The sequence below is a fragment of the Loxodonta africana genome, chromosome 8 (assembly GCF_030014295.1).
Source record: "Loxodonta africana isolate mLoxAfr1 chromosome 8, mLoxAfr1.hap2, whole genome shotgun sequence".
NCBI classification, from domain to species: domain Eukaryota; kingdom Metazoa; phylum Chordata; class Mammalia; order Proboscidea; family Elephantidae; genus Loxodonta; species Loxodonta africana.
The window spans coordinates 41,218,950-41,245,571 of NC_087349.1; the positions used below are offsets into that span (position 1 = coordinate 41,218,950).

The window sequence follows — 26,622 nt, forward strand, 5'->3', positions numbered from 1 at the left end:
AGTTGCAAAAGGACAAATATTGTATAAGACCACTATTATAAGAACTTGAGAAATAGTTGAAACTGAGAAGAAAACATTCTTTTGTGGTTACTAGAGGGGGGAGGGAGGGAGCGTGGGAGAGGGATATTCACTAATTAGATAGCAGATAAGAACTACTTTAGGTGAAGGGAAAGACAGCACACAATACAGGGGAGGTCAGCACAACTGGACTAAACCAAAAGCAAAGAACTTTCCTGAATAAACTGAATGCTTCGAAGGCCAGTGTAGCAGGGGCAGGGGTTTGGGGACCGTGTTTTCAGGGGACATCTAAGTCAATTGGCATAATAAAATCTATTAAGAAAATATTCTGCATCCCACTTTGAAGAGTGGCATCTGGGGTCTTAAATGCTAGCAACAGCCATCTAAGATGCATCAATTGGTCTCGACTCACCTGGATCAAAGGAGAATGAAGAACACCAAGGACACAAGGTAATTATGAGCCCAAGAGACAGAAAGGGCCACATAAACCAGCGACTACGTCATCCTGAGACCAGAAGAACTAGATGGAGCCCGGCTACAATTGATGACTGCCTTGACAGGGAACACAACAGAGAACCCCTGAGGGAGCAGGAGAGCAGTAGGATGCGGAGTCCAAATTCTCATAAAAAGAGCAGACTTAATGGTCTGACTGAGGCTAGAAAGACCGAGGTGGTCATGGCCCCCAGGCCCTTTGTTGGCTCAGGACAGGAACCACTCCCGAAGCCAACTCTTCAGACATGGATTGGACTGGACAATGGGTTGGAGAGGGATACTGGTGAGGAGTGAGCTTCTTGGATCAGGCGGACACTTGAGACTATGTTGGCACCTCCTGCCCAGAGGGGAGATGAGAGGTTAGAGAGGGTTAGAAGCTGGCGAAATGGACATGAAAGAGAGAGTGGAGGCAGAGAGCGGGCTGTCTCATTGTGGGGAGAGTAACTGGAAGTATGTACAAGGTGTATTGGAAACTCTGGTGGCGTAGTGGTTAAGTGCTACAGCTGCTAACAAAGAGGCCAGCAGTTCAAATCCACCAGGCGCTCCTTGGAAACTCTATGGGGCAGTTCTACTCTGTCCCATAGGGTTGCTATCAGTTGGAATCGACTCGACGGCACTGGGTTATTTTTTTATTAAGGCGTATATAAGTTTTTGTGTGAGAGGCTGACTTGATTTGTAACCTTTCACTTAAAGCACAATAAAAATTATGAAGAAAAAAGTGCACTCTTTCCCTCTGTAAGCAGGGTGTGTATGTGCGGAAGCCAAACCGAAGGCAAATAACTTCACAAATCACCTTTCTGGCAGGTTTTGGAACACTTCTCTTTTTTTTTTTTTTCCTACCTGTAGATGCCTCAGGGGAAACATTTTCTGCTTAAATTGACTCTCATTTTCAGGTGTGTCTTTACATGCCACACTTGCTGCCTGGGCCTCTCACCACAGACCTCACATCCTGGTAAGTCCTGTCTTCTCGCTTACTGTCCAGTTGGCAGTTCATGGATTAAATGGATGCATTCGCAAGTTCAGAATCTGTGGAGTATGCTTAAAGCCGGCATATAGTATAAAATAAAGTATAATATGTTAGACTGTAGAGTATAAGCAATACCTTTAGGGAATGATACATAACCAGATGATATTTTATACAAATACACCAGGTCATTGCTGCATAATACAGAGTTGATGGTACACCTGACGCTTAGTGCATGAGTGAGGCTCAGGCAATGTCGTGAGCCTCTCTGTACTGTCAAGAAAACTTCAAATGTAGTGTTGAAGTGGACAATTTGAAATTGTGCATTAGATGAATTCTTATTTTTCAGGGCCATATAACTTGTGACCATTTTAGAAAAGGTTCAGATGCTATAGAAAAACCACCCATATCTTCCAAATGTGTAAATAAACAAGTTTTCAGGAAAACCCAGTGTCTGCTGTAATTGAAAGAAAATTAAACTTTACAGTTTTGCGTTCTATATTCCTCGCTGTGATGCTGTATAGGCAGATGTTATTGAAATCTCTAATGATTCCAGATGTAATTTGAAGGAAGAAGCATTACACAAATAAGGAAAAGTTAAACATAAGACTTCTATGAGAATTGTCCTTTTCAATACATAAAATTTCCCACTTCACTGAAGCACATTGGAAAAAGAATTACAGACAAATATGAAAATATTTATAATGGTATATGTGCTACACATTACAAGGTAGTTTTCAGAAGGAGGGGGCAGAAGGAGAAGTGGGAGTGTACCTTTCCTGTGGGCAGACTGCTTACAAACACTCTAGGAGCCAGGGAGTTTGGCCTTATACACACTTCATATCTGCATCTCTTTCATCTAGATTATTTAGACAAAAAAGAAAACTGACAAGAAGCTGAACAGGCTGCAGCCTTCAAGCGAGGGCAAGTTAGCAAAGCCAGAAAATTAGTTATGGTCAGTTTAATATATTTTACTGTTTATTGCAACACAATATATTCTAAGGCCAGTAATTACCTAACAGAAATCTGGTGGTGTAGTCGTTAAGTGCTACAGCTGCTAACCAAAAGGTCAGCAGTTCGAATCCACCAGGCGCTCCTTGGAAACTCTGTGGGGCAGTTCTACTCTGTCCTATAGGGTTGCTATGAGTCGATATTGACTCGACAGCAACAGATAATCATCTAACAGCATTCGTGCAACAACTATCTCTGTAAATACATTTGCATGCTTCTCCTCCAAAGAAGGGATAATATTATGTTTATTAGTCCCAATGACTTTTACACATGTAACTCAAATTCACCAAATCCTGTGTAGCTCCACAAACTTCTCAAATGTCAACTCTGTTAAGCCAACCAGAAAAGCCGTGCACTGATTGAATTTATAGCTTGACAAAGGAAGGGTGTGGATGAGATTACCACAACCTCTAAAATTATGTTGATATGTGCAACTGTGGGTTTTATAATGCCTGGGTAGGGGATTTCCAATAATAAAACATCTAAAGGCTTCCAGACTTAATGTAATGCTCATCTAGTTTGGGGCTTATAGAAGATGGAGAGGAAGAACAGGAGTGAGCAACTAATGGGAATGAAGGGGGTAATAATAAGGTCCATGGTTAAGGGCACTGAAGCCACTTGCAGAGTCTCTCAAGCTCAGCACTATGGGTATTTTGGACAGAATAATTCCTTGGGGGGTGTGTGTGTGTGTATGTGTGCATGTGTGTGTGTGCGCACGCATGGGCACGTGCTCGTGTCAGGGGCTGTCCTATGCATTGTAGGATATTTATTTAACTGTATCCCTGGCCTCCACACACTAGATGCCAGTAGCACCCTGATCCCCTATGTAGCAAAATGTCTGTAAAAATGTCCTCTGTTGAAAACCGCTGCCCTGCTGGAAAGCAGGAAACCCGATAAGTTCCTGGTGTCTTCAGGGGGAGTTATAGGGAGCAGCCACAATCCATCTTCACCGATACATTTCAGGATGTAGAACTGAGCGAGGGGCTACACAAGGAACTACACGGTAACAGGAAGGCCAAGAGTCCATTTGCAAGGTGACATAGAGAAGTGAGAAAACCAGGGGTAGGTTAAGTCCCTTTACCACATTTTATTGGACCTTTTTAGGCGAGAATAATTTTAGCAGCCTGAAAACCAGAATTAGCTTACCTCTTCATTGCTCTGTGCCTCAGGCATTTCAAACAAGCAGAGATGGCTGGATTAAGGAATTTTGAACACCAGTGTTGTCATTTCTTTGGGGCCACTCCCATCACTTGAGCAGAGGAAATAGAAGCCAAAGCCCATTTTCCACCCATCATTCCACTGGGCACTGCAGAACTCCATAGAGTAAATACTTCAAGCCACAGGTCAGTTCTTCTAACCTGAAAGATGTTAGTCCTTCACTAGATGTGGGTTGGAATCAGATTGTTTCTCATAAGCTAGTTTTAAGAACAGTTCTAAAAGGAGACGAAGACCTAGAATGAATGACCTCCTTTAGAATTTTTCTGGCTATGATATATTTCGAGACTTGAAAAGGGGATTAAATATATAGCGCCCCCTTATCTCCCAGATGCTTCCTATTATATTATGTAAATCCTCAGGTTCAAAAACAGCCCTAGTTCCACATTGGGGTTATGGCAAGTAAAAAATATATATATATATGAATATGGGGAGAAAGCCACAGTACATAAGAGCAGAAAGCGCAGACAAGGCTGTAGGGAACAAGAAGGAAAAAGGTCTGCACCAGAGAGCACGCAGAATGGGCACTGGAGACAAAGATCTTGAAAATGAAGTAAAAGCAGCTCCAGTGGGGCACAGCAACACCAGGGTACAGCCATCCAAAGCCTTCAAGTAAGGGCAGGTGAGGTAACCTTAGTGGAATAGTCAGTAATCTAAAATCAAGAGTGTGCTATGCACAAGATTCATGCCAAGGTTAGACACTTACCTTAGTCATCCAGCATTGCTATAACAGAAATACCACAAGTGGATGGCTTTAACAAAGAGAAATTTATTCTCTCACAGCCTAGTAGGTTACAAGCCCAAATTCCAGGTGTCAGCTCCAGGGGACACCTTTCTCTCTCTCTTGGCTCTAGAGGGAGATTCGTTATCATCAATCTTCACCCAGACTAGGAGCTTCTCTGCACAAGGACTCCAGGTCCAAAGGACACGCTCTGCTCCAGCACTGCTTTCTTGGTAGTAAGAGGTCCCTAACTCTCTGCTAGCTTCCCTTTCCTTTTATCTCTTAAGAGATAAAAGGTGGTGTAAGCCACACCCCAGGGAACTCCCTTTATATTGGATCGGGGATGTGACCCAGTAAGGTGTTATAATCCCACCCTAGTCCTCTTTAACATAAAATTACAATCACAAAATGGAGGACAACCACAGAGCACTGGGAATCATGTCCTAACCAAGTTGATACACAAATTTTTTGGGAGACATAATTCAATCCATGACAACACTCAAGTACTTTAACATAAGAAAGGCAAGCTGCTATAAATTCAAGTCAATAAATGTTTTTTGTCATTTTTCTAAGTACTTCTGGAGATAAAAATATGAATCCTTGTTTTCATGTGTTCACCATCTGTTAGGTTTAGACAAGGTCATAATTTTTTTTTTTTGAAAGCAAAATGTTTCCACTCCTAGGTACCTACTTAAAGAAACGAGAACACTACATCCACAGAAAAACTTGTTCAAGAATTATTCATAATAGCAAAAAAGTGGAAAGAACCAACTAAATAAACAAAATATTGTATATCTGTACGATGGAATATGATTCAGCCATAAAAAGGAATGAAGTAGAGGTACATGCTACGACATGGATGAGCCTTGAAAACATTATGTTAAGTGAAAGGAGCCAGACAAAAGACCACGTATTATAAGATTCTACTCATATGAAAGTCCAGGATAGGGAAACCCATAGAGACAGAAAGTAGATTAGTTGTTTAAGGTTTGGGGAGAGAATAGATATGGGATGATTGCTAAAGTGTGGGGGGTTTCTTTTTGAAGTGACAAAACGTTCCAAAATTAGATAGTGATGATGGTTGCACGAGTCTGTGGATATATTAAAAACTAATGGATTGTACACTTTAAGGGTAAATTTTACAGTATGTGAATTATATCTCAATAAAGCTGTTATTTAAAAAAAGTGTAGAAATTGTTGAATTGGTGTGTTCTGCAGTATGTACTCTCAAGAACAAATAAAATAAAAAATTGTTTTTAAATTGTACTTTACGCCTTAAGAAATAAGAATAGTTGTGGAGATAAGAATACCCCACTCAGAGAGATGAGAAGTTTCACAAGAAAGACCTCAGGTTAGACCGAAGGAAAATTGTCTTTTACTGTTTTCTCCCTAGAAGATTATTCACAATATAAAAGTTTCTATTTTAACGGGACATCAGTTTTGCATATTGAGGGGCTAGAAAAAGAAGCCCCTCTCTGAATAAACTAAGAAAAGCGGGTACATTCAGGCAGGAATGGATCCAGTTAAGACAGAGTTCAGTGAAGGGTGTCCCCACCCACCTGCTCTGCTTGCCCCTGAGCACCACAGCCTGGACCTGCATGTAGTGTATAACTAGGGGACCACTGCCCCACACAGGCATTTAAGAAAGCACCCACCATAGAATGGGCTCTCAGAGAAGGGGCAGCAGCAGCAGCACTGATCTTCACAGTGTGGCCCTGGAAGTTACTTAGGACAACTGTTCTCAAAGTTGAGCATGTATCAGACTCACCTGGAATGTTCGAGCACCAAGCCTGAGTCCCACCCCCAGGGTGTCTACTTCAGTAGGTCCTAGGCTAGGGACCCGAAATTTGCATTTCTAACAAGTTTGCAGGGGATGCCAATACTGCTGGTCTGGTAGGGTGACCAGCCATCTAGGTTTGCCCAGGACCAATAAGGTTCCTGGGACCTAGAGCTTTTGGTGCTAAAACTGGAAAAGTCCCAAGCAAACCAGGATGAGTTAGTTACATTATTATGTCTGGAGACCACTTTGAGAACCAATGTTTAAAGAGATAAGATCAAAAGGTCTTGACAGAAATTCGGATTTGAAGGGTGAAAGAAGGAACAGGATGACCCTCAGGATTCTGGCCTGAGCAAACAGGTTCATGGTGATGTCAGTGGGTCCCAAACTTTGTTGCACATTTCAATCACCTGGGATCTTTCAAAAAAATATTGATGCTGAGTGCTCGCTTCAGCAGCACATGTACTAAAATTGGAATGATACAGAGAAGATCAGCATGGCCCCTGCACAAGGATGACACACAAGTTCGTGAAGCATTCCATACTAAAAAATATTAATAATAAAGTATGTAAAAATGCTGGTAACACCGAATGAGGGTGAAGTATGCACAGCTTGATGAAGGCAAATGATTCACTAAAATGTGCACAAGAAAAAAGAACCTTTTCATAATTGCTATGGCGTATATAATTTTGAAACAACAGCAACCAAAAAATATATGTGCCAGTATATATGTATGTACCCACTAACTCACTGCCGTCGAGTCAGTAGGTAGGCACGTATGTGTAGAGGTATGAATATGTGAGTATATATGTGTGTATTAATAGGTATATGCATATGTATATGCCTGTATATAACCATAACAATAACCATATGCATATATAGTCATACATATATAATGAAGCACATAGGAGGCACAGTTATAGATACTTCTTAGACATAACCAAACACCTCCAGGAGTTGGTTTTCTGGTTTGAAGGATTAGGACCTCCTGGGACATCTTGGTCAATTGGCATCGTATAGTTCATAAAGTTTATGTTCTATGTCCTAGTTTGGTGAGTAGTATCTGGAGTCTTAAAAGCTTGTGAGCGGCCATGTAAGATACAACTATTGGTCTCCACTCAACCAGAGAGAAAAAAAAAGGAAACTAAGGGCTCAAAGAAGAAACTAGTCTATAGGACTAATAATTTACACAAATCACAGTCTCATCTACCCTGGGACCAGAAGAACTAGATGGTGCCCAGCTACCACTACAAATAGGTAGACCCTGATAGAATAGAAGAAAAATGTGTAACAGAGTCTCAAATTCCAAAAAAAAAAAGAAATAGGCTTACTGGCCTGGTTAAGACTGGAGGACCCCCTGAGCCTATTGCCCTGAGATACTCTTTAAGCCTTGACCTAAAACTAGCCCCTGAGGTCAACTTTTAGCTAAATAACAGATCTGCTCACAAAATAAAGAATATCACCTATGAGTACTGTGCTCCTTTAAAAAAAAATCATCTCTATGAGGCCAAAACGTCAAAAATTACTTTAAAACAAAAATCAGAATGTAAGGGGCAGGGAAAGGTGATTAATGGAAATGGAACAATCAAAACAGAAATAATGAGAATGTTCACACATTGTGAGAAATGTAACCAATGTTACTGAACAATTTGTGTAGAACTTGTTGAATGAGAACCTAAAATGTGTAAACCTTCACTAAAAAACACAATAAAATATTATTAAAAAAAAAAAAGACTGATGATGGGCCTCATCCCCAGGTATTATAATTTAATTGGTATGGAATGTCACCTGGGCAGTAGAAGTGTTAGCAGCTCCCTAGGTGATTCTAAGAGACCTTGGTGGTATAGTGGCTAAGAGCTACGGCTGCTAACTAAAAAGGTGGCAGTTTGAACCTGCCAGGTGCTCCTTGGAAATTTTACGGGCAATTCTACTCTGTCCTCTAGGGTCGCTATGAGTCGGAATCAACTTGACAGCAATGGGTTAGGTGATACTAATACGGAGCAAAGTTTGGGAACAGTGGGGTTATGCCCTTCCCTTAGAATGGAATCCAGGAGGAGAGTAGGTGTGTGGGGGCAAATTAATGAGTTTTAGGTCTCTATAGGTGGGGCCCTGGTGGCGCAGTGGTTAAGAAATCAGCTGCTAGCCAAAAGGTCGGCATTTCGAATCCACCAGCCACTCCTTAGAAGCCCTATTGGGCAGTTCTGCTCTGTCCTACAGGGTCACTGTAAGTGGGACTCAAAGGCAGTGGGGTTTTTTCACTCATCTACCACTGAACTATCAGTGATTCTCAACCCTGGCAACATATTAGACTCCCCTGGGGAGTTTTTTAAACACATTGGTACCTGGACCCCACCTCCAGAGATTCTGACTTAATTGCTCTGGTTTGGGTCTGAGCAATAGTAGTTTAAAAAAATCTCCCCAGGGGATCCTAAGGCACAGCCGGAATTGTGACCAACTGATGGAAGAGGGCGTATTCAGCAGGCAGCGGTGTTATTGTTAAGCAGTATGAGTCTGTCCTTCATTTCCTTACTGAAAAACTGGTGATAATTCAAAAGTAACTATTAATAAGAGAACGTGTGTATTCTCATCCAGTTTGGGATCTTCTAGTTCCTCCCGTTCCTCTTTTCAGGGGCAGGTCATTCTTGATCTTGGTTGATTTATGCTAGTTCACTTCTTTGTACCAAGACCTTTGTTATTGCTTGAAGAAAATTCTCAAACAGACAGAGAAAATTCTCGGAAATTTATTTTTATCACAAGTGCGATGAAATGTGCAACCAGGGAAGTTTTGTGTCCCCCCACCCCCCACCCGCAAACACTCCGCAAAGGCATTTCACTTGCTACTTTACTTTTGCAACCAGCATTGGAATCCTGCCTCCTTTCTCTCTAAATCCAAGTTCTTGGAATTCTGCAATCTTCATCTCTCTCGGGATTCCAATGCTTAGAGTCCCTCCATGGATTTTAGCCCATGGTCCGTTGTTGGAAACAAGTCTTTCCATTTGGAATCTGCCCTGTGATTGGATTCCCCACTGGGATGCCATGATGTTTCCTGTGTAGCACTTTCATTAAGTACCCTCAGCAACCCCAGAGCTGGATCATTTCAAACTGCGAATTGTGGGCTATTCTCATAGATCATAATCTTACTGAGTTCAGTTTCTTTGGGTATGTTGTTGTTGTTGTGTGCCATAGAGTCGATTCTGACTCACAGAGACCCTATATGACAGAATAGAAATGCCGCATAAGGTTTCCTAGCCTGTAATCTTTACAGGACCCCCAGAGCTCCTGATAGGTTGGAACCATCAACCTTTCCTTTTACAGTCAGGCGCTTAACCATTTTGCCACCAGGTCTCCTTCTTTGGTTATAGAAAATAATATTTTTTTAAATTTTGCTTCTCTTGCCTGTTCTTATTAAAAGGATAACCACGTTGCCAATCTTTCTGCATTCCTGGACAGAATGAAGCCGTTCAGTCAGGGTTTCTGAACCCAGGACAACCTCAAGACTGGGATTATCAAAACTGTATCTGCGTAACTGACCAGAAGTTGACTGGCCTGGCCCTGATGACAAGGCAACGAGGGAGCACCACCTAGAAAAAGTGCTCGGCCCAGGTGGCTGATACAGAATAGACTTTCCTGAAGCTCTGCTCTGGATTCCCCTGTAGGTCTTCACAAGGTTTCGTACAAAGTCATTAGTTCAAAATCGTAGGTAGCCAGTAACAGAGAGAGCTCATTTTCAAATGGAGGTGCTGCAGGGGCACCATCCAGTGTGTCATTTTCTTAGAACATTGGACTTCAGAAATGAACACAGGACTGTGTAAAGAGCTTGGATCACAGCATGGGAAATTTGCTGAAATATATATCCCTGGGTGGCTCAAACAGTTAAGCACTTGACTACTGGCCAAAAGGTTGGTGGTTTGAACCCACCCAGAGGTACCTCAAAGACAGGTCAAATGATCTGCTTCTGAAAGGTCATGGCCTTGAAAACCCTATGGAGCAGTTCTACTCTGCACACATGGGGTGGCCATGTGTCAGAATCAACTTGATGGCACCTAACAACAACATCAACTATATATATATATAAAAAACAAAAAAACAAACCCATCGCCATTCTGACTCATAGCGACCCTATAGGGCAGAGTGAATATATATATGAATATATATTTTCTTTGACCCATCATTCCTACCCCATTTAATATATCCTAGGAGATAATCAAGGATATGCGCAAAGATTTAACAGAAATCAGTATAACAAAAAAATTTTAGAAACAAACTACACATCAAATAATAAGGGACTTGTTAAATTCTGGTTCCTGGATTCAGAGGAATACTATGCAATAATTAAAAATGCTAGCATAGAAGAGCAATGTATCTTCTTCCTTCCCAGCTCGCTGAGGTACACATATACTCTCATCTACATCAAGGCTTGCCACAACAATGACTCTGGGAAGGAAGGTGTCTCTCTAGAGGGGCATAACTAAATCCACAAAGGGAAGAGGTGCAAGTTTGGCTAGTAGAAGTCCAAGGTGATCCTGATGTCCTTCACTGGATTGAAAATCACTGCTATTAAAACACATTTGTTTGTGCAGAAAGATGTTTGGTATATATTAAAACGAGCATACAGTATGATAACATTTTTCAAAATATTTATATGCAAGGAAAAAAGTATCAAAGAACATATAGTAAGATAATAACACTGATTTTCTCTTGATGATATTTCCTTCATTTTGCCTATTTGAATTTTCTCTGCAATGAGTATGCATTGATTGTGTAATTTTTTTAAGGAAAAATTTCATGACGATAAAAATGGGCCAAAAATGAATTAAAATATGCTAAGGAAATTATACTAGTTTTCTATTATGTTCCACAAAATATTTTGTGACGCTACAACATGAAAAACATTAATAATAAACAAGTATTTGTAAACATTTTATACACTCTTATTTTTTAAGGAACAGAGCATTGAAAGTTTTTTGTATCCCTGAAGAACAGGAAACATCAGACAAATCTGAGGGCTTATAAATACCGTGATGGTAGCAATTACTGACTCTATTGGCAACTGACTTTGACCTATTTTTTTTTAACCTAGAAAACTTGAATTTAATCATTTCCTGACAAAGAAATGCAATTTCGGCTGGCCCTGTTTTTGCACCTTGGTGAGTATTAGTTGTCAAAATCCATTTTCTGCCTGTGTGGAATTGTCTTAAAAGATTTAATAGAGGTAATTTTAAAACATATTCAATTCTTTTTTTTCTACAATGTATGTATCTGCAAGAGGAGCCCTGGTGGTACAGTGGTAACACTCAAACCCACCAGCCCTTCAGCAGGAGAAAGATGTGGTAGTCTGCTTCCGTAAAGATTGTTGTCGTTGCTATTAGATGCTGTCGAGCCGGTTTCAACTCATGGGGACCCCATGTACAACAGAAAAAAGCACTGCTCCATCCTGCGCCATCCTCACAATCATTGCTGTGTTCGAGCCCATTGTTACAGCCACTGTGTCAATGTATCTCATTGAGGGTCTTCCTCTTCTTCTCTGATCCTCTACTTTATCAAGCATGATGTCCTTCTCCAGTGACTGGTGCTTCCTGATAAGATATTCAAAGTACATGAGAAGAAGTCTCACCATCCTTACTTCCAAGGAGCGTGGTAGCTGTATTTCTTCCAAGGTTGTAAAGGTTACAGCCTTGAATACACTATGGAGCAGTTCTACCCTGTCCTATGGGTCACTCACTATCAGTCAGAGTCAACTCGATTGCAATGGATTTATATATCTGTCTATTCTGCTGTTTAATTTTGTCAAGCAACTAGAAATTCCACTTAGTCATGGTTAGTATCCACACATAGGTACTACTAACCTAAAGGTGAACTTTCGAATCCATCCAGTAGCATCACGGAAGAAAGGCCTAGTGATCTGCTTCCGTTAAGATTACAGCCAAGAAAACCCTATGGACACATGGGGTTGCCATGAGTGGGAATGAACTCCATGGCAAAGGGTTTTCAATGGGATGTCATCATCAGCAGGTAATGCTAGTAAAATACTTTCAGATTCTTAATTGACAAATATACAAAAAATTGACAAGTAATTTTTTTAAAATAACTGCTTTGAATGTAGCAATTGTCCCAATGTTGAGTTCTTACGAAGATTTTATAGGCAAAGTTTCCTCTTCTAAACAAGCAGTAGCTCTAAGCTAAAAGGCCAAATTCTCCATGTCTCTGCTGTCTTTAATAAACTGAGAATAGTTTGCATTAGTCATAGAAAAGATGTTTCCAACAATTACTGTCTTTGATTCCAACCTTTCTACAGCTACAGCAGCCCTGCCTTTGGGTACAGAATACTAACTAAATTTCTTAGAATCTTCTCTTTAAAAATGCATGCTCAGTTTCTTCATGGAAGCAAACAAAGAATCTCACCTTTGTAATTTTGCCATTCCCCAACCCTAAGGTAATTTTCCAGCTAGTTTTGCTGATAATGGAGGAAAGAAGAATTGCTCCAGATGGTGAGCTACTCATTCTTTCTGTTGAAAATTCCCTCCCTCAGCAATGTGAGCCACAAACCAGTGGTAGCAGGTTCTTGGGATCATCTGAGACTCTCAGATTACACCTTGGTTGGTCAGAGAAGGGTGGTTATGATCTATATCTACCCTGGATTGCTCTGTGGGACTCGACCAGTATCTGAAATGAGAAGGGAATGCTGAAGGTCACTGCACCCATCTCCCCAGCCTCTATGTAGAATACCTTTCTCACACTTCCTGAAATTCTAAGCCACTCCACAATTGCTCAGACAGCCCTCCCAGACCAGGGAACCCCTCTCTCTGGAGAGAAGATCTTCACAACTAAATTAGCTTGAACAGAAGAGGCCGTACTGAAATAGGTCCTGCATTTCTAAACCTAAGCGTGCTATAATCTAGTCCAGCTCTCTAGGGTTGCCCATGGTTATGTTGTTGTTATTAGTTTCCATTGAGTCAGCTCCATCTATGGCAAACCCATGTACAATAGAATGAAACAAGTTGTCCAGTCCTGCACCATCTTCATCATCATAGTTATGCTGGAGTCCACTGTTGTAGCCACTAAATATTTTGAAGGCCTTCCAACCTGGGAGGCTCATCTTCCAGCATTATATCAGACAATATTCTATTGTGATCCATAGAGTTTTTACTGGCTAATTTTCAGAATTACATGACCAGGTCTTTCCTCCTGATCAGTCTTAGTCTGGAAACTTGGCAAAACCTGTCCACCATGGATGACCCTGCTGATGTTTGAAATACCAGTGGCATAGCTTCCAGCTTCATAGCAACATGCAAGGCACTAAAGTACAACAAACTGACAGATGGCTGGTGGCTGGTTGAATTATCAACCAGAAAATGCTCAAGCTGATTATGTATAGTTTTAAATACATATAATATGTAAAAAAAAAAATACACACACATATATATATATGTATAGTAAAATATATATATTAAAAATACTGGAGCCTATTTCATCACTTTGTCATGCGTTTTGACTGAGAAAGTTAAGGACAAAGAAGCATAAAAAATGCATTGGCCCCACGGGCTTGGGGAACTGTCTACAACGTGTAAACCTTATCTGACATGTGCTGTTTGTACCTTTTCTTGTCCATAATAACTAAATGGGTATGAGTACGTGTGTGTGTTTACATTCTCTAAAATACTGAAGGGAACTCTAAAGTGTGTGAAAGCATCTCATGTATTAAAAAAATTAATATAATGTACAAAATTATTAGAGAAATTATGAAATAATAGCTATTCCTACAAAATGACCCTTCACTTTGTAGAAGAATTTACTCCAATTTCTATAAATGACCAGATCTTCTAAATTAATTTTTAGTAAGGTTCTATCTTCAAGCTGTAGGTCATTTTTGAGGAACACATTGTCCAAAGATATAAGCATTTCAATTCTCTGAATCAACCCCCACCTCTTCCTAATGAGATCACCTGGCGGTTGAAAACTTCTGCCCAGAAAGGATTTTGCTGAGTCTGTGTTCAGGCAGGAAGGTTCAACAGCTTATGTTTCTAGACACTTTCTGCCAAGTATTTTAAACCAGAAAATTAATATTTTCACTTATTATATGGTATAATAATAATATAATAAAGTTTTTTATTATATGGATAACAGTTCAATGTCTCTAAGTCCTGGAACAGTTCTATTTCTGAAAAGTACACATCTGATCAGAACAAGTTTGGCCAAGTCAAGTTGAAAAAAACATGTTATATCTCTAAGGCAGCAGCTGCAATAAAAGAATTCAGGACGAAACTTGTCTAAAACAATAAATTGCTATAAGGGAAGTCTTAGTTAATCTACATGTAGCATGAGCAGAATACCCAAAGGAGGAATATAGTATTTCCCAAGTCCTCAGCACCCTTAAAAAAAAAAATTATTACGGTAAAAATACATATCAAAAATTTGCCATTATAACCACTTTCAAGTGTCCGATTCAGTGACATTAATTACATCCACCATGTTGTGCAACCATCACCACTACTTCCAAAAGGTTTTCATCACCCAAACAGAAACTCAATGCCCTATAAGCAATAACTCTCCATTTCTGCCTTTCCCCAGCCCTCTATGCATTTGTGTATTCTGGATATCTCATATAAGTGGAATAATACAACATTTGTCCTTTTGTATCTAACTTATTCCATTCATCATATTTCCAAGGTTATGTCATAGCGTGTATTGGAACTTCATTTCTCTTTGTGGCTTAATAGTACTCTGTTGTATGTATACACCACGTTTTATTTATCCATTCGTCTGTTGATGGACCCTTGGGTTATTTCCACCTTTTGGCTATTGTGAATAATGTTGTGATGAACATTGGTGCACAAGTTTATCTGTTTGAGTTCATGCTTTCAAGACTTTTGGGTATGTAAATAGAAGTGGAATTGCTGAGTCATGTGGTAATTCTGGATCCCTGGTGGCACAGTGGTTAAGAACTACAGCTGTTAACCAAAAGGTCAGTAGTTTGAATTCACTAGCTGCTTCTTGGAAACCCTATGGTGCTGTTCTACTCTGTCCTATAGGGTCGCTATGGGCCAGAATCGACTTGATGGGAATCGGTTTGGTTTTTTGTTTTTTTTTTTTTGGTTTATAATTCTATTCTTAACTTTTTGAAGAATTGCCAAACTATTTTCCACAGTAGCTGCACCATTCTACGTTCCCGCCACCAATGTGTAAGAGTAGTGATTTCTATACATTCAGCGTCTTTTCTTATGTAGAATCCTGTTGGCCTAGAGATCAGTTCAACACATTCCAGGGACATTTTGTAAAAGAAAAAAATGAGGCTCGAATAGTTATTACACCAAATCTACCCAGCAAGCAAAGTTTTGACCATTCATCATCCACTAGTGCATTGGCCCAATGGGTTTGGGGAGCTGGCTACAAACTCAGTAGTCCGATACATCTTTTGAACAATATTAAATAAATATATAAATGCCTTGTTGTTAGGTGCCTAAACATAGCCAATTAGCTATGCCTGACTATACCTAGGTTATTTACCAGCCTCTGTGTTTTTAATTACTCCATAATCTCCCCTGGTTTTACCTCAGATTTGAGGGAAGTATAATTTTCCTAATTTAATGTAAATCTTTTTATAGACTCAAAGGATTCCTTGTGACTGTACAATCCTTAAACTACGGTTTAGATTCTTCTAGGGGGCTTGACATCAACAGCATTTACTGTTGGTGTTTTTTCCCTCTGTCTCTAGCAAGAGATATATTTGCCTGAATATTTATAACTTATTTACAACCTGGAAACCCTGGGGGCGCAGTGGTTAAGTACTATGGCTGCTAACCAAAAAAGGTCGGCAGTTCGAATCTGCCAGGCGCTCCTTGGAAACTCTATGGGGCAGTTCTACTCTGTTCTATAGGGTCACTATGAGTTGAAATCAACTTGATGGCAACGGGTTCGGTTCAGGTTCAGTTATGCACAACCTTTCCAGGTTCTCTGCTTAGAACTCCTGATTTTTTTTTTTACTATTGCAACAAATTAAAAAAAGAGAGAGAGAGAGAAAGAAAAAAATATAGCTACTCTATGGTTGTATTTTTTCCAACCAATGGCAGCTGACTTTGAAATCACTTAAGCCTTCTCCTATCATCACTCTTCTATCAGCTATCAAGGCTGAAGTTGTGTTTTGCTTTACTTTCCACTATGACTACTACTATTTAGCAATAGTTTAGTAGGCTAAAATTTTAATACAATTATAACATACTATTAATTTTTTTGTGAAGAGCTCACCACTTTTCCAGAACTTAACCTTTGAACAAATTTACATTAAAAAAAAAAGTTTTTGAATCAAAATTTAAGAACCGTATCTCAGAGACTACATATGCAGAGTGGAGAGTTGAGGTGACAATGAGATAGTAGTTCCCACCATGATCTTATCTCACTTGTGACCAAATTGCTTTGTGACAAATCTGATGAGCATCAGAAATCAGATTTGTTCCAGGGTGTGTCTGAACCCAACAATCCAGGGATTCAATTGAATTTACATATTTTATGAGAAAGAGTTTCTTAAATGCTCCAATTTCTTTTGTACAGGTAGGAACAACAGCTATCACAGGCAGGATTGGGCATCTCCTTCCTTGGGTCTATGAATTAGTCTTCATTATGTAGGGTTGCTGTGAGTTGGAATTGACTCAACAGCAACAAGGTTTTGGGGTTTTTTTAATTTTATTTTTTTTATTGTGCTTTATGTGAAAGTTTACAAATAAGGTCAGTCTCTCATACAAAAATTTATTTACTCCTTGTTGCTCTCCTCCTAATGAGACAGCACACTCCTCATCTCCACCCTGTATTCCCCTTGTCCATTCAGCCAGCTCCTGTCTCCCTCTGATTTCTCATCTCCAGACAGGAGCTGCCCACATAGTCTCATGTGTCTACTTGAGCCAAGAAGCTCACTCTTCACCACTGTCATTTTCTGTCTTATAGTCCAGACCAATCCCTGTCTAAAGAGTTGACTTTAGGAAAGGTTCCAGTCTTGGGCCAACAGATGGTCCTGGGACTGTGACCTTTAGGGTCCTTTTAGTCTCAGTCAGACCATTAAGTCTGGTCTTTTTATGAGACTCTCAGGTTTGCATCCCACTGTTCTGCTTGATCAGGAATTCTCTGTTGTGTTCCCTGTCAGGGCAGTCATCAGTTGTAGCTGGGCACGACCTAGTTCTTCTGGTCTCAGGCTGATGGAGCCTCTGATTTATGTGGCCCTTTCTGTCTCTTGGGCTCATAATTACCTTATGTCTTTGGTGTTCTTCATTCTCCTTTGCTCCAGGTGGGTTGAGACCAATTGATGCGTCTTAGATGGCTGCTTGCTAGCATTGAAGACCCCAGATGCCACTCACCAAAGTGGGATGCAGAATGTTTTCTTAATACATTTTGTTACACCAATTGACATAGATGTCCCTGGCAACAGGTTTTTAAGGAGCCCTGGTGGTACAGTGGTTAAGTGAATGGCTACTAATCGAATGATCAGCAGTTGGAACCCACCAGCCGCTCTGTGGGAGAAAGATATGGCAGTCTACTTCCATAAAGATTTATAGCCTTGAAAACCCTATGGGGCAGCTCTTCTCTGTCCTATAGGGCTGCTATGAGTAGGGATCAACTCCACAGCAACAGATCTTTTGTTCTTTTGTTTCATTTACTCTAAAAATGACACATTAAGAATTCCCAGTAAGTAGAGGCTGCTCTTTTTTAGAGGCTGCTCAGATCAGTTTCCCTAGAAGCAGAGCTCGAGGTAGGGATTTTTGTGCTAGTGATATATTGAGAGAAAACTCTCAGGAGAAAGGGAAAAAGGGAAATGGAGAGGGCAAGATATGATTCCAGCTGGAGTCAGGCTTCAACCTGACCCCACAGGGAGGTTCTGAGCATGAATTGCACCTGAGAGTTGATCCCAGCCTAAGGCAATGGGGCCAGCTTTTTGAACCCCCTGACCATCAATCATTGGCTACAGGCTACCCCAGATGGGCACGGGGAACACAGATGGAACACCTCCAGGCTAGGTGCATTCCATCAGGCTGAGGGTACCAATAGCATGTACTAACTGGGATCTTAATGAACAACAAAAATGGTATTAAAAATAAGCAGACTGTTAACTTTCTGACTTAACCAGGTGATTCTTCAGGCCTTGTGCTGCCTTAGGCTGCCTTGCCATGTAGCCGTTCTTTGTTTTCAAGGGTTGCTCAGTTGCTCGAAAGCTCAAGATGAATGTAACAGGGGTGTCTGTCATCCTACCACTGGAGATCTCCTAGTGGGCCGTGGTGCTCAGCTAACGACTTCTTCTACCTGCAGGCTGAGAGGAGCCCAGAAATACTGCATCCTCAGCTACCTGGAGGTGGGTTTGTCCTTTGTTTACTTGTTGGGACATTATCTAATCAATGATGTCTCTTTTTCCAAGTATATCTGGGGCGGGCAACCCAGACAACTCTAAAGAAGGAGACAATATTCCTTCCTAAAGAAAGGAGACACAGGTAATATAATTCAAAGTTGAGGAAATCACAACTAATTAGGAAATAGGGGAGATCTGCTTAGTGTATATCTCTTTGTTACCTTTAGAAGGAGCCTTGGGTGTTCAACTGCTAACTGAAAGGTTGGCATTTGGAAACCACCAGCTGCTCTGTGGAAGAAAGATGTGGCAGGCTGCTTCCATAGAGATTTACAGCCTTGGAAACCCTACGGGTTTGCTGAGTCGTTATTGACTCAACAGCAGTGGGTTTGATTTTTTTGGTTACCTTTAGAGCTAGACAGCAAAGTGTTTTGGTTTAGTCTTTGACTGGAAATTATTGTACAATCTACTGGTCTACTTAGCTGCGTTACTGACTCCCATAATAATAAAAAAAAAAACCAAATCTGTTGCCATTGAGTCAATTCCAACTCGTAGTGACCCTATAGGACAGAGTAGAATTTCCCCATAGGGTTTCCCAGGCTGTAATCTTTACAAAAGGAAGCAGGACTGCCACATCTTTCCCCCGGAAACACTGACGCTTCAGATAGCAGCCAGGACTCCTTAATGATTCCCATTAAAGAAAATTGCTTTGAGTCATATCAGCCCTTAGTGACCCTATAGGACAGAGTAGAACTGCCCCTATAGGGTTTCCAAGGCTGTAATCTTTATGCAAGCAGACTGCCATAGCTTTCTCCCATGGAGCAGTTTTAAACCACCAGCCTTTTGGTTAGCAGCTGAGCTCTTAACCACTGCGTCTCCAGAACTCCTTAGTGACTCCCATAAAAAAAAATCCCATAAAAAAAAAAAAATCCCATAGAGGGGCGTAATTGACTCAGTGAAAAATGAAGATTCATAAGGGTCTCAAGGCCATTATGCTGAACATGAGTACTCACTGTTCTGCCTTAGATAAAGAGGGGTGTAGAATGTTGAATTCAGTGCATACCAACCCCACAATGCCACTTGACAATTGTATAATCTAAAAACCATAAATTCCCAGCATGAACGTATTTTTGTACCTCTAGCCTTTTCTCTTAAAGAACAGTTTATTCAAAGAACCAATAGCTTTACCATTTGTTTTTTGTTTGTTTGTTTTGTTTTGTTTTTCTCTCTGTGATCTGGGAGCAGAACAGGCATCTAAGGCCATTTGAGTGTCTTACCTGCTGAAAGGCTTGAGGAGATCACATCAACCACTTAAATGAGAGGATGTACAGGAAGGTAGTTGGACATCAGCCTAATGTTAGTGCGCAGGCTTTTCCACGAATTGTTCATTTAAGGCAATTTGTTTAGGTCTCTGGGAAACGCTTTGTATCCTAACTGTTGCCTAGTAAAGGATGATGATTATAAATAATTGGAGACAATACTTGGGTGCTTAGCACTGTTCTAAGTTTGGGAAGTATCTGTGTAGGGAAGCGAATTCTCTACATGTGCTAGGAAATTACACAGTGGAAGTTTTGCTCAATTCAAGGCCAAGTGGGGTGGATGGCTCATGTGACTTTACTAAATCCGTGTCTAGACAAGGAAGTAGTTCTCAACTCTAAGATTAGAAACTTTCCAACACTGGCAATATCTATCTTGTTCTTCAACCACTATTGTCATGAGCCAACAACTCTGATGATAATTAGAAATTGGTGTTTCTATATCTCAAAGTTATACCCCCAAAATAGAAGTAAATAAAACTGCAGAGAATTATTTAGTCTAGAGAAAAATGTAAATCATAAATTTTAGGGCTGGAAAGAACCTCAAAATATTATCAGGCTCACAAAATATTACAAGTGGGGCTACAAGTACTTAGATAAACATTCATGCACCGTGCAGGATGGGTTTTTTTTCCTCCTATTATCTACAAAGTGCAACCAAGCAAAACATCTTCTTCAAAAGCTTCAAGTCAACATTGACTCATAGTATTAACCAAGCTGGGACTCCCGCATCTAGTTCCCACAGTTAAGAATCTTCTTTGGCCAGCCCCAACGAAACTATGCCTCTAAAATGATTACAGAAAAATGGCCAACAAGCCCTGAAGTTAAACATTTTTCCCAATAATTCCTATAGTATTATTAGAAATACTTTGGAGCCTTGGTTTCTGCTGCTTTTTTAGGGTGGGTCTGAGGCAAGCTTACCCATATGCTGAATTGATCTAGCTGCCATTGCTCCTTAATTTCTAACGGGAACTTTGATTTTCTTCAAATGAAAGGCCATGGAGGCCAGTGATTTTATACTATATACTATATACTGTAGATATCTCGAATGGCTGTTTCACTTGAACAGACTCTACTGGTTGAAATAATGATTAAAATCATCATGTACTTTTTTAACAAATTTTATTGATCTTCTATTATGTACTGTCCTATGAGTTGGCAATGCATTTGTTGTGTTTTGTTTTATTACATATCAGGTACCATTCTGAGTAATGGGGACACAGCAACAAACAAAATAAAGTCCTTTCCCTTGTTCAGCTTAAATTCTAATGATGGAGACAGGCAATAAACCAATGATTATATAATGTAGTCTTTGGTAGTGACAAGGGCTTAAAAATACATAAATCAGGGCAAAGGGATAGAGAGTGTCAGAAGACCACAGGATGGGGAAGTGGTGGTATTTTAGGTAGGGTTATTAAGGGACATCTCTCTGAGAGGATGGCATTTAAACAGAGACCTAGAAGAAGGGAAGAAGAAGGAGGTAAGAACAACTGTGAGTGAGAACAGCAGGTGCTAAGGCCCTAAGGCAGGAGGGCCCTTGCTGTGCTCAAACAACAGCAAGGAGCAAGTGTGGCTAGAGCCAGGGGAGACAGGCAGAGGTAAAGGCACAGAGGTGGCTCAGGCCAGATCATGTAATACCTTGTAAGCCAAGGTAAGGACATACAATCAAATCACATTTGCCAAGTACCTACCAGCACAGTATGCCATTGTAGGCCATTTCTAGCACAGAGAATTGTAATAAACAGCCCCTGCTTCCTGGAAGTTTTGCAAAAAGCTTTTTCAGAGCCCTGCCAGTATTAGCCAGAACAACTGTGCAGGCCATTGGCAGACCTTTGGAAATCTTTGGAGAGCTCCTTAGGAGTTTTAAGTATAGTCACAAATGTATGCATTCAATAAAGCCAGCTTAAGGGTCAGGTTTTTGTGACCTTTGAAAAATCTATCCTAAGTAAAACTAGTTTCAATTCACTAAGAAGACCTTCTAGTCTGTGAAAGAAGAGGGTGGGCCTCTCTGTTGTCAGTTTAATGAAAATCTTTTACAAAATCCATGTGTGTGATACAAAGGTTTTAGAGGCTTTACTACTAAAAACTGTAAAATCTGAGATTGAAAAGATGATGGCTGCAGATAACTATGACCGAGATTGATTTTTTTGCAAAATATTCCTTTTTTTTAACCTAAGGAAGTACTTCTAACTCAAAAAAATAAAAAACAAATCCTAATTGTTCCTATATGGTTTAAAATAATTTCTAGATCATCTGCTTTCTGTATGAGAAAAAATTAGTTCTACATAAATTTGCATGTGGACACTGAATGTATAGATTTATAAATTTTCTAGGGCATGTTGAATTTAGTTTGTTACTGTATTTAAGTACCAATTGATGGAAAAAAAAGGGTGTCTTGTTATTTCCTCTGCTTCTTATTTTTAGCCAGATTGAAAGACAAATATAGCAAGTACATCTTGTTTTTGAACTGAGATTAACAATAAGCAATTACGATCCTTTATTTTTAATCTTAACTTTGGTGTTTTCCAAGAGGAGCAAAAATGCTTCATCTGTGACTCCAGGCTTCTGTATGACCCATATATCCAACCCAACAGCCACACCATTGACAATGTAATTACAAGTTTTGGACCAGATGGAGAAAAGAATTGGTGGCAATCTGAAAACGGTATGATTAAGTTCCTTTCCAAGTTTTTATTTCTTCATATTTTAATTAAGCATCTTCCTTTCTGTGTGGTTTTAATAATGTCACAGCAAAAAGTTGTACTGGAATTGAACAGTATTTACCAGGAATGTACAGCTGCATATAAGGGCAAAATTTATTTTTGTTTTAAAAAAGAATATTTTCCTTTAGAGAAATCAAAGTGTATTTTAAGCACATAATTCAGAATGTGTCACTGTTTCTACGTGGGAGGAGGAAATACCTGTGCATCCTTTTGTTCTTTGTAAAAAATAAAGAAGTTTATGAGGTGTTGGTAAGTTAAGCCCTAATATAGAACACACAGGTGAATGAATAACTGAATGAATAACTCCAGGGAAAACCTGACAGCACTATGTGCTTTTTCCTTCTGTAACACACATACCAAAACCAAACCCATTGCCTTCAAGTCAATTCTGACTCACTGCTACCCTGTAGGACGCAGTAGAACTGTCCCACAGGGTTTCCAAAAGCATACTCTTTATGGAAACAGGCTGCCACATCTTTCTCCCATGGAGTGGCTGGTGGGTTCAAGCCACCAAACTTGAGGTTAGCAGCCGAGTATTTAACCACTGCACCACCAGGGTTCCTGGGACCCTTCTAGTTTTCCTTACCCCCCCAGAAAATGATTCTACTCACCACATGTCTATATGTTGCAGTTTTGGCTGCAATCCTCTGTTTTCTTGATACCTCTAAGTGCATTTCCTTTAGGGATTCCTAGACTACTGGAGGAGAGTGTGGAAATAATCTTAATACATAAGACAGTTTAGGGCAAGATAAACATGAGGCTTCTTTTCTATGTTATCCATTTGACAAATATATGATTGGTGTCTACTAAATGCCAGTTTTCTTGTTCTTTTTTAAAAAATATTTTATTTATTTTTGATGGCAATATACACAACCAAACATACATCTGTTCACAATTTCTGCATGAACAGTTCAATAACTTTAAAGACTAAGTCACTTTGAGGACTAAGGTACACCTGACCCAAGACATGGTATTTTAAATCATCTCATATGCATGCAGAAGCTGAATAATGAATAAGGAAGACCGAAGAAAATTGATGTCTTTGAATAACGGTGTTGGCAAAGAATGTTGAATATACCATGGACCTCCAGAAGAACAAACAAACCTATCTTGGAAGAACTACTGCCAGAATGCTACTTAGAATTAAGGAAGGTGAGACTTTGTCTCACATACTTTGGACATTTTATCAGGAAGGACCAGTCCCTGGAGAAGGACATCATGTTTGGTAAAGTAGAAGGTCAGCAAAAAAGAATAAGACCCTGGAAGAGATGGACTGACACAGTGGCTGCAACAACGGGCTCAAACATAGCAATAATTGTGAGGATGGTGCAGGACCAGGCAATGTTTTGCTCTGTTGTACATGGGGTTGCTATAAGTGGGAACCAACTTGAGGGCACCTAAAACAACAGTTCAATAACATTGATGATATACTTCACAATGTGTCACCATTCTCACTATCTCTACCCATTTTGTTTCGTCACCATTAATTTAGGTTCTCTGACTCTTAGAGTTCTCTTCTGTGCTTTACATTAACTGTTGCCAGATTAAGCTCTAAATACCAGTTCACTTCGGATCCCAATTATGGATCTCCAGTTGGAATCTCCTTAATGAACACAAGGCTGTTTTTACCACAGTCACTTGTTTTCATTAACGAACAGTGTCCATTTTTTTTGAATAATTATTTTGACCCTCATGTCCAGCATTTGTTCCATGTCTCCTCAGAAGCAAATGTCCATGTATCAGAGCCAACTAGGTAGAACAAGAATTCTCCACCAGACACTTCAGAGAGGGGAAAGTAGATTTCCTTTTCTAAGGGATAGGGAGCCCCTGACACAGACCTGGAACATGATGGCCCTCCCAGTAACAGGCCCTTCCCAAGCTGTCTGGCCTGGGACTCTAAGCTGAATCCCAATTTACTGCAGCCCAGCCACTGTGCTCTAGAGATGCTCTGTCCAATATGGTAGCCCCTAGCCACATGTGGCTATTGAGCACTTGAAATGTGGTTAATCTGAATCAAGATGTGATGAAATTATAAAAACATCCTAAATTTCTAAGCCTTAAATTGTAGGGAGAAAAAGTAAAATAATGAATAACTAATTTTTTAATATTGATTATATGTTGAAATGATAATTTTGATATATTGGGTTAAATTTATTGTTAAAATTAATTTCACCTGTTTCTTATTACTTTTTTTTAAATGTGGCTACTAGAAATTTTAAAATTATAAATGTGACTCATTATATTTCTGTTGGTCGGTGCCGCTCTAGAAAGACCTAGAGAAAGCCTCAGCATGTCCAGGTTGGGGCTGACCTTCCTCGCCCACGCTAGAAATGGATCACAGCTATCCAGCTCAGTGCAAAGTCCTGATCAGGACACTTTTGGCTTCTCATCAGCCATAGACAAGCCCATAGATCTCCACTCCAAGGGGGAGATTCCAAGCTGTGTTTTATGTCAAGAGACAATAAAACCGTAGTTCAAACGACTGTTAGCAGTTGTTGGAAGAAAAGGGTGTGTTGGTTTTTAATCATGCTAAGGCTTGATAGCTCATGTTCCTGTGTAGTTAAAACTTGTGTACAAGGAAACGAGCCCTCTCTTTCCATCTGTGGAAAATGTTGTGGCACCCTCTTGGTGGGATATAATGCTGCCACACAGTGGCTGTGTATTTTACCATCAAAACGTGGGTGTGGGCACCATCAGGAGAAATCCTGTGTTACTGTCACATAGATCTTCTCCTGGGCACAGTGTGGCCGACAGCCTGGGAAAGAGTGGTGATCACCTGCCATGTGATTTCAAAGAGGCTTTATTTCATGCAAGTAGTGGGGATGGGAGGGCAGTTAACATTGATAAACAGGGGTCTCTCAAAATCATTGATTTTCTTCTTTCTGGATTTTTCTTTAGGTCTTGATCATGTCAGCATCAGACTGGACCTAGAAGCATTATTTCAGTTTAGCCATCTTATACTGACCTTTAAGGTACAGATGTACAGGCTTGCTGCCCCTTTATCTATTTACAGAATGTTTGGTGTTTACCTGGTATTTCACTTCCTTGCAGAAACCAAAAAGCTGTGTAAATCCAGAATTGAGCTGTGTATTGTGGGTTTTTGTTCTTGGATGAAAAAAAAAAAAAACTGCTTGTTAATCAAAAAACAAAACAAAATATCTTAGAAGAGTAGAAGACACAATCAAAAGGAAAACTTCAAACACTGGGGTGATAGGAACCTCAAGAACCAGAAGGATAGTTTTCAGGACAAAAAAACAGGAACTGGAAATAATTTAAGGAAATATGGAAAGACTGTGATTAAGAAGGGAATAAAAAGTAAAAGGTTTTTACTAAAGTTAGTCAGATGTCAGAGCAAATCACTGTGTCATTCTTTAATCATACTAATTTTGATGACATCCTGGTGCTATATTTTGGCAATAAAAAAATGAATATAAAGTAAAAAATGAAGAAACACCACTCTTCGCCCTGAAAGAGCTCACAGTCAAGTGATGGTTACAAACATATAAATAGAAAATTATAATACAAAGCGAAAGTGCAGAAATACAGGTATGATTAGAATGCTAAGGAAATTCTTTGTTAAAGACACTAAGTTGGCTATGGAGAATCAGAGTAAACTTTGTGGTAGGGTTTTGAAGGATGTGTAAGAGTTTGTAAGAGGAACAGCATCCTAGGCAAAGAAAGAAAAAAAAAATTGCCATTGAGTCAATTCCAAGTCATGGCCACCCTTTGGGTGTCAGAATAGATTAGAACTGTACTCTGTAGTGTTTTCAGTGGCTGAGTTTTTAGAAGTAGACAGCCAGGCCTTTCTTCCAAGGTGCCTCTGGGTGGACTCAAACTTCCAAACTTTTGGTTAGCAGCTGGGCTCATTAACCATTTGCACCACCCAGGGGACTCCAGACAAGAAGAACCACATGCAAAATGCTGTAAAACATTAATTGTATTTGCTCTTTTATTTATATGTCATCTTTCTTCAATTAATAATTCACAGAACCATAAATACTAGATTCTGAAGATAAGGTATGTGCTCATAAATACTTGCTTGAAAGAGTTTCTCAGTGTGTTT

General features: G+C 39.9%; 1 protein-coding gene and 1 non-coding gene across 2 annotated transcripts in view; both read left to right on the plus strand.

The window, feature by feature from the left end:
• Window positions 1-6,639: 6,639 nt before the first annotated feature.
• LOC111749774 (U6 spliceosomal RNA) lies at window positions 6,640-6,746 on the plus strand. The gene has a single exon (XR_002784967.1). It is a non-coding gene; the product is annotated as a U6 spliceosomal RNA (small nuclear RNA).
• A 4,565-nt stretch (window positions 6,747-11,311) lies between these two features.
• Window positions 11,312-26,622, plus strand: part of LAMB4 (laminin subunit beta 4) — a 107,492-nt gene continuing 92,181 nt past the window's right edge. The window contains 5 exon segments of the mRNA XM_064290398.1: window positions 11,312-11,345; window positions 18,372-18,529; window positions 22,226-22,228; window positions 22,369-22,501; window positions 25,458-25,531. Coding sequence (XP_064146468.1) covers window positions 11,312-11,345; window positions 18,372-18,529; window positions 22,226-22,228; window positions 22,369-22,501; window positions 25,458-25,531 — 402 coding nt within the window.